Source organism: Penicillium coprophilum (assembly GCF_028826855.1).
Source record: "Penicillium coprophilum strain IBT 35676 chromosome Unknown utg000005l_segment0_segment0, whole genome shotgun sequence".
Classification (NCBI taxonomy): domain Eukaryota; kingdom Fungi; phylum Ascomycota; class Eurotiomycetes; order Eurotiales; family Aspergillaceae; genus Penicillium; species Penicillium coprophilum.
This window is the reverse complement of record NW_026622724.1, coordinates 601,270-617,105: the sequence shown is the minus strand read 5'-3', so window position 1 is coordinate 617,105 and position 15,836 is coordinate 601,270. Positions and strand designations below refer to the sequence as shown.

The following is a 15,836-nucleotide window of genomic DNA, read 5'->3' as shown; positions in this document are numbered from 1 at the left end:
ATTTTCTTTAGTTTCGGGAACAATTGCACCCATAGTACGAGCGGAGAACATCTGTGCTCAAACTACCTGTGATCAACTGCGGATTGGCTCGAACAACCCTAAAGCTCAGGGGGAAACCCAATAAATCGACAGTCGAGGATGATGCCAACACCGAGCAGACTGTGTATGAATGACTCCGCGAGTCCGCCACCTAGAGCCACAACAAGTCCAAATGCTTCCTCTCCCGCTTTCTGCCACCCCAAAGTCCTGCACAAACAAGCAATAACAAAGGCCTACCTCAATCTGTGTCTTCGGCAACGGTAGCAGGCCCGCATCCGGCAACTTGTGCACACGAAAATGTAATGAGGCAGATGATGGTGACAGACCTCACACTGCAAATCCCCGCGCTCACGATAAGCCCATTGCGAACTTTTGTTATGCTCGCACCCGTCATCCTCGTGTCGCAGTAGATTATCAACTATCCTGTGAAACACGTCCTGGCGGACTTGAACATCGGCGTTGGCTGGGACTTCTTCGTCTACCGCTTGGTTTGCCACTTCCTCAAGCCTGTCCTCGTGCCAGCGTGGGCAATCGCAAGTCTTCCAGACCAAGCCGCAGACATAGCAAAACTCGCGGCCGCAGCTACTAATCATTAGTTCTTCCATGCACTATAATATACTTGCCGTGGGAGACATCGATTGCTTACCGACAGGTCATATGGTTACAGCCGAGGTGAAGCTCCACCATAGTTCGACAGTTAAAGCATCGTCTCCAATTCTCAGCCTCTGCCATCTCCAGCACAGCATGAAGAGATTCATCCATTGGGCAGTCAACACGGGGGTGGGCAAGGGAACGGCATGGCAGATGAGTCTGTTGGTGACATGCAGGGCAGGTGCCGTGCTCATTCTGGATAGCAAATGGAGGGATGAATTTCGAACATGTTGGGTCAGCACAGTAGAGGCGGTCCACCGCGGACCACTCGAGGCCTCTTTCACTGAAATTTCGAAGCTCCTCGTAGTTCAGAACTCGTAATGCAACACCGGGTGGCACAACATTGCCGCAACAGCGAGGAGGGTAGAGCTCCTCGTCATTCTAGCACCAAGGAACATCTGTCTCGTGCAGTCACGGCAAAACTCGTGGCTGCATGGGTTCTTGAACATGATGGTGCTGACCTTGGTGAAACAGGAAGCACACTCCCTCATGATGCTGGTCCCTCGGGATGGAGGTATGCGCGAAGAGCCTTCCCCGTTATCAGATGCGTTATCACTCAAGTTTATGCGGCCCATGAGGTCCCCCATAACAATGGAAACGGTGTCGTCATCGTCGTCTGTTGATGTGCTCTTGTTTACCGTTGAGGGGTCTGAATTGTCATTGGAGGTCGATGTCCCATTACTCAGGGCGAGAGCAAATTGATGGTCCTCATGAGCAAGTCTTTCCTCGTGTTGATAAGATGCTAGTATCTTTTGATCAGTGGCAATTGCAGTACTCGTGCTAAGTGCCAATATCTCATCATCGATGGAAATTTGCGTGATCCGAATATCCTCTCGCAAACACGCGATGCCAAGCTCAAGATCTGTCTGGTGCCCTGCGGTCTGTTTCCCTTTCTGTCTGTCTTCAAGGTTGTCCAGATCCTCAAGGAGAAGTTGGAGGATCACTCGCTTGTCCTGATCTTGCTCCATCTTGAGAAGACAGGTACTAAGAAGAGATGTCTAGTCAAAAGGGATGAAGGGAAAGAGGGAAAAGGGTTGACGTTGACCAGAGAGAAAGAAAAAGGGATTGATTCTTTAGAGCAATTGTGAGATAGTCTCGCAAGGCACCCAGAGTGTTCAGCACACAACAGTCAAGCAAACCGTGAGGTCTTCTAGTAGCCCACTGGTTCTGATGTGCCATGCAAACCATCATCAAAGCTTGGCTTCTTTAACGCTGTGAATTAATGTCCTTAGCCCCATTATTATCTGGAGCAAGCCATCCATTAGGGAAACAACGCCGTGATAGGGCAGTTTTTACTAAATTGGAGTTTTCTTTGCCTCCTCTCCTATAAGATGATTGTTATACTTACTATGACTCTCATGGTGTTAGTGAAAATGCTGTAGTGAAAAAACCTTGAGTAGGGGCCTAAAGCTTCATAGGTGAGATATTTGAGCCAATTTGCATAAAAGATTATCTGATCCTATATATTTTATTGCGAAATTCCACACGATGCTCAAAACGTCGTGTACTACCTCTAAGTCTCAGCTTCTCTGGGGGCCAAGCTGTATGCTCCGCTCCATCCATATGACAAGGCAGTCTTCAGGTGTAGTCCTCTCCCTTTCTTCAGTATAACGCAGAATACCAAGCATATTATCAAAGGGAGGGGCCATGCTGGGTTTTTAAAGAGGCATGATGAGAGAAGGATTAAAGACAAAGGTATTTGAGTGTATTTTCATCTATTCATAAACAATAAAGGGAACAGGAACGATCTACATCATCACCTTTTGCCATTAGAAACGAAAAAAAAATTGGCCAACGATCAAAGCCGATCGAAATCTTTAGCTCCGTGAAACATCTCTTAAAAAAAGTCCTTTTCGTCATAACGCGGCGATTCACCCCGATCCAAATGTTGGTAGTGGATCATGTTGGATCAGAGTAAAACGCAATTGGAATTGGGGTTTCCAATCCCGATCAGAAAACAAAAAAAAGAAAAAACATCAGTAAATCATGCCAATATCATGGGATGCATTTACTGCTTCTCCTCAGTCTCGCCCTGTGCCTCGCCTTCGGCGGGGGCATCCTTCATCTCGGCGTCACCCTCGGTCTTATTGGCGTTTTCTTCGGCCTTCTTGGCCTCAATCTCGGCGCGTCGCTTGGCGGCGGCCTCCTCGTCAGCCTTGCGGACAGCGTCACGCTCAGCCTCGACCTTCTCCTTGTAGCGCTGGATGATGGGACCAGCGATGAAGCGGATGTCATCCATCTTGGCGACATAGATGGACTTGGTGGCATCCTCGCCATCTTCGTAGAGCCAATCCTGGGACGATGCGTTAGTATGGTTGATCATGATTCTTGACAAATGCTTGTTCGAAACTCACCTCAGTGTCCATGAGCTTGGACTTCAACTTCTCCTTCTCCTCCTCGCTGGCGAACTCAGAGTACACACCGTCGATCTTGTCACGGAGCTCGTAGATGGAGGCCTCGAGCTCGTTCTTCTTCTCGTCGGTCTCGGCAACAAGCTTGTCCTCCATGTACATGGCGTTTTCGCGCTCGGTCCAGGCTTCCTTAAGGTCCTGGGGGAAACCGCCGGTGACGGAAACAATGGGGAGATCACCCTTGCGAACCTGCTTCTTAACCTTGCGGGTCTTCTTGGGCTGCTCCTCCTTGGAGTCGGTGTCCATGTCACCCTCCTTCTTCTCCTCCTCGACGGGCTCCTCGACCTCCATATCCTCGACGTAGTATCCAGACTCGACGTTGAGAATTCCGTGCAGGTTAAGACGAGCCTTGAGCTTGCAAATCATGAAGTCGTTGTTGGCATCAGCCTGGACACCCTTGACGGAGAAGCGGCCAATCCAGGGGTTGACCTTGCCGGGCATAGCATCGACATTGGAGTAGCGGGCCTCGAGATCGAAGGGCTGCTTGCGGTAGAAAGTGAGGATCTTGGTGGAAGGCATGACGTTGCCACGGCTGAAGACAGTGAGGCTGGTATCCTCATCGGGGATCTCGGGAGACTGCTCCCAGGTGAAGTCAATGGGGTAGTTAACAATGTCGTGAACGGCGAAGTCACGGACACGGAAAGCGGGAGAGAGAGTAGCACAGCTGAAAGCGCAACCGCGGGCAATGGCCTCATCCTGGTTCAAGGTGAAGGACAAGTTCTTGCCGAAGAACTTGCTGATGGTTTCCTTGATAGCGGGGACACGGGTGCAGCCACCGACCATCTCGATGTGGTCAATGTCCTCGATCTGGAGCTTGGCCTCGGAGAGGGCCTGCTCCAGAGGAGCGGTCAGGCGGTCAAGGAGAGGCTTGACCATGAGCTCGAGCTCCTCACGCTTCACCATAGCGCGAACATCAGTGTCATCCATAAGAGACTCGACGCTCAAAGGAGCGGCGGCGTTGGCGGACAGGACCTTCTTGAGCTTCTCGGCAGCAACCAAGGTACGGGTCCAGGCCTTGCCGTTGGTGTGGATGTCGACCTTGAACTTCTCCTTGAACTCGACGGCAAGGTGCTCAGTCAGAGCCTTGTCGAAGTTACGGCCACCGAAGTGACGATCGTAGGCGGTAGCCTTAACGTTGAGCTCACCCTTGCGGAACTCAACAATGGAGGCAGTGTAGTCGGAGTAACCGATATCCACGAACATCACACGGCGGGGCTTCTCCTCGGGGCTGGGGAGATCCAATTTGGTGATACCGTAGCCAAGAGCGGTGGCAGTGGTATCGTTGATGAGACGGAGGATGTTGAGACCAGCAATGTCACCGGCGTCAAGCATAGCACGACGCTGCACATCAGTGAACCAAGCGGGAACGCTGACGGTGACATCGGAGACGGGGGCGCGCAATTCCTTGGCAGTGATGTCCTTGATCTTGGAAAGGTAGGAAGCAACCAACTGAGTCGCGGTGAACTTCTCCTTCTTACCGAGGTAGTTGACCTCGACACCGGCCTGGCCATCGACGTCGACCAGATTGCATGTGTTGTATTCCTGCTCGATGGCGACATCGGGATCGTTGAAAGAACGGCCAATCAGGCGCTTGAGGGAGCTGACGGTGTTCTTCAGGTTAGAGATCTCTGCACCCTTGGCGGCTTCACCGAGATTTCGGCTGCGAGGTGTGAATCCAACGACGGAGCTAGAAGAGTTCAAGTCAGTCTTATGTTATCTGGTGGACAGTGAAGGGTGGAACGTACGGGGTCTGACGGTTAGAAACCTCATTGGCAATCTATCATATCGAAAAAAAAAGTAGTTAGCGCAATTGCTCGAACTTGTGAGGTCATTATTCATCTCGAGGGAAGACCGCAAAGTCCGCATCGAGAACATAGGATGATACGTACAATATCAATGCCCTTGTTGCGGGCAACACCAATCTTGGTGCTCTGCGCACCCAAATCAATGCCGACGACACTCATTATGAAAGAAAGTAGGGGAATATGGGAGGTAGGGAGGTGGAGGGAGATGGAAAGTTCAAAGGAAGAAAAGTGAGAGAAGTCGGAGGGGAGAATTTGCACGCCACTCCACTATTATTGGAGGGGCGATGACCAAGTGTCAAGCGGTCTGGCTGATTTTTAGGCGCCAAAGGAATTTCGAACTTGGGGTATTAATTGATAACGTAAAATGTGTCAGAGTGTGCTTTCTTTCTTTTTCTTTTCCTCTTTCCGACTGGTCTATATAGGTTTTCTTACCATTTGGACTATAGTACCTCATCGAACCTTCTGGCGGCTGCTAGACTACCCACCTTCACCGCCTATTCTTGCCTGGCAGAATAAAAATCAATCACCGCCCTATGAGGAATCTATGGTGGATCATTGGCTACATCATATACTTAAGTGTTTGGAATTCACACAAACTATAGAGGTGAGCATTGTTGCCATGCTAGAATAAAGAGAAATTAAGAATAGAATGATCAAAAAAAAACATGCCAAGGTGAATCGACCGCGGACAGGGGAAAAAAAATTAAAAAAAGGAGAAAAAAGGGGAAAAAAAAGAGGAAAAAGGGAAAAGTTGACGTCATGCACTGGTACATATGTTCTTCTTAGACAATAATATCATAAGGTGGGGTCACGGGGTCTTCACGGGGTCTGAAAGTAGCTCGGCGCCATGCCTTGTGGCTCTGAATTCGGAGGTACGTTCTCTAAACGACCAGTCTGGTATGCTCCTGGTGGGTGGGTGAGTCCCAGCTCGGAAATAGGCTGGACTCCAAAGTTGTTCTCCAAATAGTGACTATCGAGGCTCACCGAGCCCGACACCCGACCTTGGCGGGCATAATAAAGTTTCTTTTGGTCTTCTTCACTCATCATGAGGGTTTCCACGTTCTGTGGCGTGTCAATCGAACTAGAGCCGCAATCCGATGATGCGCTGAGCACAGAGTCAGTTGAATGGGAAAAGAGAGCAGGCAATTGGTTCTGGGAATTTGGCGTATTCTCCATTGCGTTGACCATTCGTGTGAGTGCGGGCCCACGGCCGGTTGTGTTGACATAAAATCCATCAAGTAGCTGCTTGGCAGGTGCAAATCGACCCTCTACTTTCTCCGATGGGCGGATGGGGACGGATCTTCGGCGCACAAGGCTGGTGCGGAATGTATTCACGTTGACATTGAACTCATCACCCTGCTCCTTTGCCCGCTCAACCGCTTCTCCCGGCGTAGTATGGTCATCAGCAGTAGCAGCATCGGCCCGTGGTCCACCCCAAGTTCGCTGACCGGCTGTGAAAATACCATAGACCATATAAATCCAGTTGAAGAACGGATTTACAATGAACATAATCGGGTAAAGCCAGGCTTTATAACGTCCGAGACGGAGGCCAAAGTATAGCATGAGTAAATAATTCAAACCCAAGGAGACCCCCATGAATCCCACAGGAAGGTCATCCACCTTCTTCGAGGTTGTAAGCAGCGCGATGATCATGATAAAAAAGAGCAGTGCGGTCGTTCGGATCGTGTTCTGCATGAATCGAACCAGACACAGAAGGGGATACCGTTTCCATAGCCGGGCATCAGTGATCATGCAAACCTCGTTAGTGATGAACCCTAGAAACCATCGGCGGCGTTGCTTCAAGAGAGTACTAAAGGTCTGGACTGCTTCAGTCTTGCAGAAGGCGCTCATACATAGCTGGATCTGATAGCGCTCCGTGGCGCCAATCATGAACAGGTGGGTGAGCCATCGGTCTTCCCCGAGATGACATTTTCCGTAGTCGAAGAGATCGTCACATTGCTCAGCCTTGTCTGAAAAGTAATACTTGGCCATCTTGCGGAAAGCGGAGAAGCGTAAAATGGTTAGGGCTCCGGGGAGGCAAGTCACTGCACCACAGCCAGACTCAACGGACCGTTCAAAAAGCTGCCCATGGACGTATTCCATATCTTGGAGAATTGTCAGCATGCTGTTTTTCTCCGTTGTTGAGGTAATGATGCCCGTCATTGCAAGCATATTATGCTTGCTGCCTGGTTTAAGTTCCATGTCGTACATAAAGTTCTGCAAGCAGACTCGATCAAGAATGCAGTCGGAATCGATGAAAAGTACGAACAAATTATCATGTCTCTTCAGGTATTCAGCATAAACCTTGTCGATCAGCTTGAAAGTATGCTTTTGGCAGTGTCTTTTACCGCCATGTTTGAAGCGCGACACCGTGATGCGCGCACCCTTGTAAACGCAGTCAATACTCTGAGGATAGCTCTCCAGTGAGATCGGAATACCGAGATGGTTGAGAACACGGAGATACGGCTCGTCTACCTTGCCACCGTCGTATGAAAGGAAGACATGGATGCAATTTGCGGGGTAGTCGCAGTCAACCACGGAGTTAATGGCTTTGATCAAGATGCTTGGCTCCTCCTTGTATACTGGCATCACAACCACAGTCTTCGGGGCCGTCCGATCATCAAGCACTCGTTTGATCCTCTTTTTTCTTCCCAATGAGTTGGTGGTGAGTCCGTAAACACAAAATAGCCATGGGCCGATCAGAAGAACAGAAAAGGCCCAGAAGGCGAACACTTGAAACCCATGCACCATTTCGTGTGGTATGTCAACCGTGATCTGTGGCGGCAACGGCAGTGTGACGAGCATGACTGGAAGGAACGCTAGCCTATACATTGTGCTCATCAGTCGATGTCTTTGAATAAGTCTGCTTAGCAATGAGGCCCCAATGTCCCAGAAGCCTACCGTATCACTGTGAACAAGAAAATCATCACCACGGCGAGAACTCTTATACTCCAATGGTCTGCTTTCATCCACACCTTGATCAGACAGTAGATGAAGGCGCTGAGCCAGAGAACCCATTCGAACAAGGCTGCAAGCATCAATGGGCCAACGATTGAGAGATATATTATCTATCAGGATGGTCAGAATGGCATCCCAAGCCCAGAGGGGAAGATCATACATCTTTGGTCAGCCAGGTCTCTCCAACTATCGCATCCCTTTGCGGTAGCGCCATGTTGAATGAGAGGGGTTGCTTTTTAGCCTGCCGAACGTTGAAAACCAACTCTTCAAGTAGACAGTAGAAAGCTATCGGCATTAAATTTCGTTAGCAAAATTGGGGATCTCAAAGTTGAGGGAGGGTCACTTACAACTTGGAACCTGGTGATGTTATGTACTATCTTGGGATGAATGGATTATCCCGATGATAATCGTCCTGGAAAGAATATTCAACTGAAGAAATGTAGAATATTTGATAATAGTGAGCTCTCTGTGACAGGGTGAGTATGAAATATTCCTGGGCAATGAAGGTGAATGGAGTTAAATCGAGAAATCACCTGGTCACAGCCTTTGGGAAGGTGCAATCTGCCTCAGATCCTGAGCCGCACGACGTTCGACGAATAATATGAGTACTACGGGTCTGATGCTGTCCTACTGTCCTCTGAGAGCACTTTGTCTATGATTCTATTCATCTATTGCCATATCAATGCTTTGAATACCATACAATAGACGACAATGTATAGAAAGTTGAATTGCCCAAAATGGAATAGTTCGGATTCGCCCTAACCAATCACAGAGTGGTTTATGCCTCAGGCGCCAATCGAGCTCAAAAAAAATTCCCAGATTCTCCCCGCTGCGAGATATTGTCACAAGCGCAATAGTGTTCTAAATAGCGCATTGATCAATTTATAAAGGTATTATTGTCACATCGTCCCAGGTTATCTACATATCCCATCCGATCTCTTGCTCATTTTCTGTTTCCTCTGACTCATCTCCGTCGCGTCGAATCCTCCTGCTTATCATTTTTTTTCACATCCGAAATAGTCTCCACATACAATTCGCAACAATGGCCGAAGAACAAAAGACCCCCGTTGTCAACACTGAGACTGAGAAGGATGTTCAGAATGTTCTCGCTGAGCTGAAGGAGGAAGCCGCCACTGAGCAGCCCGCTCAGGATGCCGATGAGGCCCGCATTGTCGCCGAAGCTGCTAAGCTCGGAGAGAAGTCTGAGAAGGCCGAGGAGAAGACTACAGAGCCCAAGACTGAGAAGCGCGAGACACGCAGCTTCCAGCGCGATGGCCGTGGCCGTGGCCCTCGCCAGAACAACGCCAAGTTCGATCCCTCCACCCAGGAGGTCACCGACGACCCTGTGCAGATCCGCAAGCAGGTATGACCATTTGGAAAGCTCTTTCCCTAGATCTTAACTAACGCGCACAACACAGGTCGAATTCTACTTCTCCGATTCTAACCTCCCCATGGACAAGTTCCTGCTCTCCAAGGTTGGCGGCAGCGCCAACAACGCCGTGCCCCTTGAGCTCCTTCACTCTTTCAAGCGCATGCGCCGCTTCCAACCCTTCAGTGCCATCGTCGAGGCCCTCAAGACCGCCGAGAACGTTGAGCTGACTGATAACGACACCGCCATCAAGCGCAAGGTCCCTCTCCCCGAGTCCGTGAACGAGCACGATTCCAAGGCCATCAAGGTCTTCGAGGATGCTTCCATGGCCCGCTCCATTTACGCCAAGGGCTTCGGCTTTGGTGAGGAGGAACCCACTACACAGCTCGACATCGAGGCTCTCTTCGCCCCCTACGGTCCCACAAACGCCATCCGCCTGCGCCGCACTCACAACGACAAGACCTTCAAGGGCAGCATCTTTGTCGAGTTCAAGTCTGAGGAGAAGCAGAAGGCATTCCTCGCCCTTGAGAAGAAGCCCCAGTGGAAGGGAAATGATCTTGAGTTCAAGAGCAAGAAGGAGTACTGTGACGAGAAGGTCGAGGAGATCAAGAATGGCAACGTCTACCCCTCCAATGCTCGCAACAGCGGAGGCCGCGGTGGCCGTGGTGGACGTGGCGGTCGTGGTGGTCGCGGTGGTCGTGGTCGTGGTGGTGGCCGTGGCCGTGGCGGCCGTGACCGCAACGACCGTGACGATGGTCGTGACTGGCGCGAACGCCGCACCGAGGACCAGCAGAACGGCTTCCAGGCTCCCCGTGAGGCCCAGAAGGATGCTCGGTAAGTCAAATCAATTTGATTTTTTCTCGGTGATTATATAAGTGCTGACTTCCATTATAGTGGTGTCCCCGTCGTGCAGAGCACCCAGAAGCGCGCTCGTGAGGATGAGGGTGCCAACAGTGGCGATCACCCTGCCAAGAAGGTTGATGCCAAGGAATAAGGTATTTAATTTCGGCGGATTGAATTGTCTTGTCTTTAATTCTTGTTCTCTGATTCGGTCAATCGGCGGGATTGATTCAAAAAGTATTGCGGATTGGAGATCCAGCCTCTGTTTTCCGATTATTTCATAGAGGGTGAACCTTTTCTCGGCGTTATGTCATTTCGTTACGAGCATCTACGGGTTGGCTAGGTAGGCCTCGGTGGCTACGATTGACCGGGGCCTGGGGTTTGATATGTACAAATGAGCCGTTTGAACGGACTGTTCTCAAATTTCCTCCTCTTATGGTAATATCTCCAGGGTTTAGGACTCAGCTTACGTATACTACTTGATATATCAGAAACCTAGAACTCTAGATCATAGGCCAACGTATCATCGCACAGCTCTTCCCGCATTTTATGAACCCTTCAAAAGTGTCAGCAAACCAGCCCACAGTCCTCACTAACCCGGCGAGGGAAACTTACTCTAAATGAGCAGGGTGCACGGCGTAGGTAGCGATATGCTCAGCCATCTCCAAAACAGCAACCAGTCCCATATCGAAGCCCTGGGCACGTGGAATCGAAATCGGCAGCGGAGCACCGCTCTGCAGCGACAGCAGTCCTATTACGAGGTATCTATGAGGCTATGTCTCATACCGAGATTCAGGCTTTCACTTACCAGGAATCTTCCCAACCATTCCCTGACATGTCTCTTTCCAAGTGGCGATCTGAGCGGGGGTGACGCCGGGCTTGAGGCGGAAGAGGACTTGAAGCGTGGTTAATGATCAAGACTCTCGTGTCCTTCCGACAATCTGCGTCGAACTTACCGATATGATAAACTGGCATTTTGGCTGACTCTACGCTGATGAGGCTAGACGTATGTTGTTCAAGTTTAGTCTCAGCGATTGTGTCGTTATAACCGGCGGGGTACCGGTACGGCCATCGGAGGATGTCCGATAGCTTGTATGGGTATTCCTCTGTGCCGGCGATCTCAATGGTGGATTCCACTGCGGGATCTGCTTCCTTGATATGTGTCTATATTTTGCACGCTTCTTTCATTGGAGGTTCTTTGTAATATAAGAGGCTAGGCCACCTTGAATTAACGCAGATATGATTCCCTCTCGCTAATGTATTTTTCACTTTGCCTTGAAAACCTCATATGCCCTATAACAGGCTTACTATCTATATCATTCCTCCTGTATACTCCAGTAGACCTTGCCCTACTTTTGGTCCAAGAAAAATCCTGACCATTCTGTTCCCTATCATTTGTGACCTTTTTCGTTCCCCCTGGAGCCGTGCTGGGTTTCTACATCTGTACATCGCAGTGAGGCGTATTTGAATCTACCCGATGCTGATTTTTTCTTCAACGGCAATTCCATGTGGAGGACCGTGTTTGAACGAGGCCACAGGTCTTACTCCTCCTTTCCTCATACATCTCGCACAATGTGTGAGGTCCACTTCACCAACCGGATCCCGGGGATATTACATACATATGTGTTCCCGCATTGCCAGAAGGAGCTGTTCCCTCACTTGCTTCCGGTGCCAAACAAAATCAACATGGTGAGGTTGTATATGTTACCAAAGGCAAAATTCTGGCCTGTGGTGGAACCGCTGTGCTCGAACGATTACCTTCCGGTGCCGTTATGAAGACCCCCATCCCGAATCCATATTGCCCTCTCGAAGAAGAGGATCATCGTCGAATTATGCGTCATGAAGCCAAGATATACGCAATGATAGGAGAGAATCCATGTGTCCCCAAGATGATCGGCTGGGACCAGGAAACCTACTGTCTCACAATGGGATATCTGGAGAAGGGGAATCTTGAACAATATGTTCAGCAGAACACGCAACATCTAACACCCCGGCTTCAACTTCAATGGAGTAGACAGGCTGCTAAAGCGCTCGGTGTTCTTCACGGGCAACACTTTCCTGACGTCTCTTCCATACTTTGTGGTACCGTTATCATGCAGTGTAGGTATCGACGACTCAAGTCTGCCCACACTGCATATGACGCCCTTGCCGCTGTTGAAAGACGACATTTGAAGATTGTGCCTTTGTGAGTATGATTTCCTATGTTGTATATGTTGGCTGATATAACCAATCCGACTTTGAATGGCGTAGATGTGGATCTCAGGAAGGATTCTTACTCGCTCCGAGCTTCATCCGTCCGGGGGTACGTGTCGTGTGGCTTTGCCAAGGCCTCCACAAACGCCTGGGTTTGGGATGTTAAATTCTACATATCTGTATGGATATGGATGGATCTTCATGGATATTGGACTAAACAAGAAGGAACCGGTCGTGAATAGATTGACTACTTCTGAACTCCAAAGTACTTCCCTCATGTGCTCACTTACTCTGTTAGTCTTGGTGGAAATATCGAGATACTCTCTGCCCTATGAGGATAAACAGACAATGCAGATCTTTTCAGGACATTTTGGCCACACTACCTTGGCACGTGTGGAGCTTCGGAGTCCAAGGTTCTTGGCTTGGAGCCTCCATTCTTTTTCTCGGAGCTGCTTGTTTTTCTCTTTTCTTGCCTGTGTTGTACTGTAAATGGGGAAATCTTGGTTTTATCAATTCGAGTACATTGCATGATTCGATCCATTCCTGTGCTTTTATATACATCATGAAACCTGCCTGGCAGCTGCAAGGGGGTCTCGGCCAACGGCTGCGCAGGAAGCTTGAATCTGCAGCTACTGTCGCCCTCACAATCGCCAGATCCCCCCAGGCCCATCTTGATCGTGGCTGGACAGCCTGTCGCGCATATTTCTTTTCCATCATTTTCATCTCCATCCTACTCTCCAAGGTATTCCATATCTACGTTCATCTCAATTCGCTCACAGTGTTCTCCCTTCTCGCATGGGGCCCCACATTCTTTTTCCTGGATATTATCCTCATTCTGGGCGCACGTGGCCTGGCCCGATCGTACGAATGGCGAACATTCCGGGATATAGCGGCCTTGTGCACTGTGTTATTTAGGTAGGTCCTTGGATTCAACTTGGACAAATAACGGATTGCTAATTATCTCCCAGTGCATATGCCTCGTCGATGATATCCGCCAACTTATCCTATTACATCCACAAGGGCATGGAGATCCATTGGCGTCTATCGAAGGACTTCCATAAGGACAAGCCTTCTGCCATAACCGTTTTGTCAGCCCTGTTCGTTGCTATCCTTCTCGAGATCTCAATTTTGGTCGGCGCATTCTACGCCACACCATATCTATCCCGGGTAACTGGAGCTTTCCTAAGGATTTGGGGTGTAGTCTTGTCCGCAACATATCGTTACTTCCGTCCGAAAAAGGAAGTTCTGCCACATCCAGATACCTACGAACAAATTGCAATCGATGACTTCGATATTGGCGATGACAACAGCGACTCCGTATCGCTGCTAGATGCACCTCAGGACCCGCCTGGGCAGAGGGGTCGAGCATTGTTGAAGCCCGCTATCGTTGTAGCGTGCACCGCAATCTTACTTTTCCTCCGTGTCATTCGTCCCACCGATGTGGTTTACAGTTTCCTATCTGGGTCTCTCCCTCTTGCGCCGTTTGGCGGCCTCAAATTCGGGTCTTCCCAGCGAAGTGTTGCTTCCTTACCGGGCGATTTCAGTTGGCTAGAAGGCAAAACTGCTCTAGACACATTCCCGACATTTGACTGGTTACATACGGGAGATGCGGCAACTGCCTTCCCGGATTGGTCTCCTTTCCGCATCAATCACTTCAACAACACCGAACCCAAGGACTATTTATATGAACACTACAACCCGATGAAAGATCCTTTGCACTTCCCTAACCTCCAGAACGACCTTCTAGAGCCCATTCGCGATGTGCTTCATAGCGGAGACATGAAGATCAAGCATGTTCTGCTTATCAAATTAGAGAGCAATCGGCAAGACGTGTTTCCCTTCCGTTCCGACTCCTACATCATGGAGCATATCAAAAACTCCTATGACGGAAAAATCCCCGACGAGGTTATGACTAAACTCGCCAATCTCACACCTACCGCTGAAAGGTTCACCGGATTCGAGACTGGGTTCAACGAAAACAAGAATCGTCCGACCCCCTATGGTAGCCTTAGCGCGAAGAATGCCTACACATCCGGTACATACACTATGAAGAGTCTTACAGGCACTGTGTGCGGTGTGAGTCCCATTGCTATCCAGGGCAATCTTGAGTACCTGCACGATATTTACCAGCCTTGTCTGCCCCACATATTCGACGCATTAAATCAACAATCAAACATCACGAGTCAGACTGAAGATTGGACCTCTTGGCCATGGCATTCTATGTGGATGCAGTCCCACTATGGCACCTGGGACCACCAGGATGGGCTTACTCCTGCCATGGGATTCAAAGATATTACGACGAAAGAATCAATCAATGAAGACGGTGCTATATATATCCCAGAGGAGCCAGAAGAAGAACAGAAGTATGGTCATCCGGATCACACATTGAAGAACTATATGCGGGATGCATTTGCCGAGGCTAAGGAGAACAACACTCGCCTCTTTATCGCCCATCTAACTCACAATACTCATACTCCTTGGTTCAAGCCCGGCGAGTACGAGGAGTACTTCGGCAACGGCAATGGATGGAACGACCGGCTGAACCGGTACCTAAATACCCTCAAGTATCAGGATGACTGGCTGGCCACTATCCTTGATATTCTTGAAGAGGCTGGAGTGATCGACGAGACTCTGCTTGTTATGGCAGGTGACCAGTAAGTTCTACCACTCTATATCTTATCAACCTTTCCCTAGATTACTTTTGTTGCTTTTTCCCAAAGCGTGAGGAGAAGGCGAGACAGGAAGACAGTCACTAACTCGATTGCAGCGGTCTATCTCTTCCAAATGACGGTGGTATAACGGCCAATCATGACCCCCACGTTGGGAGTTTCCACGTTCCCCTTCTCGTCGCCCATCCCAAGCTACCATCGGTTGAAATCAGCAGCGCCGTCATATCGACTCAACTTCTGCCCAGTATCCTTGATATCCTGATCGAAACATCCTCTATCAACGAGCAGTCAGCGCATATATTGAAGGACCTGCTTCCCCTGTACGAGGGCCAGTCGTTACTACGCTCACTTATTTCCGAGAAGGATAAGAAGCAAGAATGGCATTTCTCCACCATGAATCCTGGAGGAACGTGGATCTCTATGCGAGCAGCTGCGAAGCCGTACCGTCTCGTCGTGCCACTCATCCCAGATGCCCCGTGGCGATTCACCGATGTGGTCGCCGACCCACTCGAGTTCCATCCCGAGGAAGACATGAATATCGTGTCTCTGTATGATGCTGTGCAGACACGATACGGTCCCGAGGCCGCGATGTGGGTTAGCGAGGCTGCCCATATCTCCCAGTGGTGGATTGCGGAGAACCACCGACGCTGGAAGTTCAGTCCCGATGATCCGACGAGCTGAGGTCCCCTTAAGCGCCGTTGTAGATTCAGAAATCTGGTGCTAAACTCTGGCGAGGTACTTCGCCAAATGGGTGAGGTGAATTCAACCAGACACGATACGGAAATTGTACCACCTACACATATACATAATACGGTACCTTCTGCATCCAGCACTATCGGTTCAACATTGCACATAACGAAATTCTTGAGTTGTCCGTTTCCAAGGAAAGGAATCAATTGAG

General features: G+C 49.7%; 7 protein-coding genes across 7 annotated transcripts; 3 read left to right on the top strand and 4 right to left on the bottom strand.

Annotated features, from left to right (window-relative positions):
- Window positions 1–98: 98 nt before the first annotated feature.
- N7500_007805 (BRcat and Rcat domain-containing protein) lies at window positions 99–1,658 on the bottom strand (the record flags this gene model as incomplete). The annotated part of the gene is made up of 4 exons (XM_056678949.1): window positions 99–246; window positions 427–621; window positions 686–1,071; window positions 1,152–1,658. 4 exons carry the CDS (start codon window positions 1,656–1,658, stop codon window positions 99–101), a joined length of 1,236 nt encoding a protein of 411 aa, XP_056529321.1.
- Window positions 1,659–2,698: 1,040 nt separating this feature from the next.
- hsp88 (Hsp70 chaperone Hsp88) lies at window positions 2,699–5,065 on the bottom strand (the record flags this gene model as incomplete). The annotated part of the gene is made up of 4 exons (XM_056678948.1): window positions 2,699–2,983; window positions 3,045–4,788; window positions 4,847–4,878; window positions 4,991–5,065. The coding sequence occupies 4 exons, from the start codon at window positions 5,063–5,065 to the stop codon at window positions 2,699–2,701; spliced, it is 2,136 nt and encodes a 711-aa protein (XP_056529320.1).
- A 660-nt stretch (window positions 5,066–5,725) lies between these two features.
- On the bottom strand, window positions 5,726–8,078 carry chsD (chitin synthase D; the record flags this gene model as incomplete). The annotated part of the gene is made up of 3 exons (XM_056678947.1): window positions 5,726–7,730; window positions 7,808–7,974; window positions 8,025–8,078. The coding sequence occupies 3 exons, from the start codon at window positions 8,076–8,078 to the stop codon at window positions 5,726–5,728; spliced, it is 2,226 nt and encodes a 741-aa protein (XP_056529319.1).
- An 828-nt stretch (window positions 8,079–8,906) lies between these two features.
- N7500_007802 (tRNA maturation protein LHP1) lies at window positions 8,907–10,227 on the top strand (the record flags this gene model as incomplete). The annotated part of the gene is made up of 3 exons (XM_056678946.1): window positions 8,907–9,227; window positions 9,283–10,067; window positions 10,128–10,227. The coding sequence occupies 3 exons, from the start codon at window positions 8,907–8,909 to the stop codon at window positions 10,225–10,227; spliced, it is 1,206 nt and encodes a 401-aa protein (XP_056529318.1).
- Window positions 10,228–10,568: 341 nt separating this feature from the next.
- On the bottom strand, window positions 10,569–11,048 carry N7500_007801 (Dabb family protein; the record flags this gene model as incomplete). Its single annotated transcript, XM_056678945.1, has 4 exons — window positions 10,569–10,629; window positions 10,689–10,824; window positions 10,882–10,968; window positions 11,030–11,048. The coding sequence occupies 4 exons, from the start codon at window positions 11,046–11,048 to the stop codon at window positions 10,569–10,571; spliced, it is 303 nt and encodes a 100-aa protein (XP_056529317.1).
- A 914-nt stretch (window positions 11,049–11,962) lies between these two features.
- On the top strand, window positions 11,963–12,262 carry N7500_007800 (uncharacterized protein; the record flags this gene model as incomplete). Its single annotated transcript, XM_056678944.1, has 1 exon — window positions 11,963–12,262. One exon carries the CDS (start codon window positions 11,963–11,965, stop codon window positions 12,260–12,262), a length of 300 nt encoding a protein of 99 aa, XP_056529316.1.
- A 566-nt stretch (window positions 12,263–12,828) lies between these two features.
- On the top strand, window positions 12,829–15,616 carry N7500_007799 (Alkaline phosphatase-like alpha/beta/alpha; the record flags this gene model as incomplete). The annotated part of the gene is made up of 3 exons (XM_056678943.1): window positions 12,829–13,181; window positions 13,235–14,920; window positions 15,034–15,616. 3 exons carry the CDS (start codon window positions 12,829–12,831, stop codon window positions 15,614–15,616), a joined length of 2,622 nt encoding a protein of 873 aa, XP_056529315.1.
- Window positions 15,617–15,836: the final 220 nt, after the last annotated feature.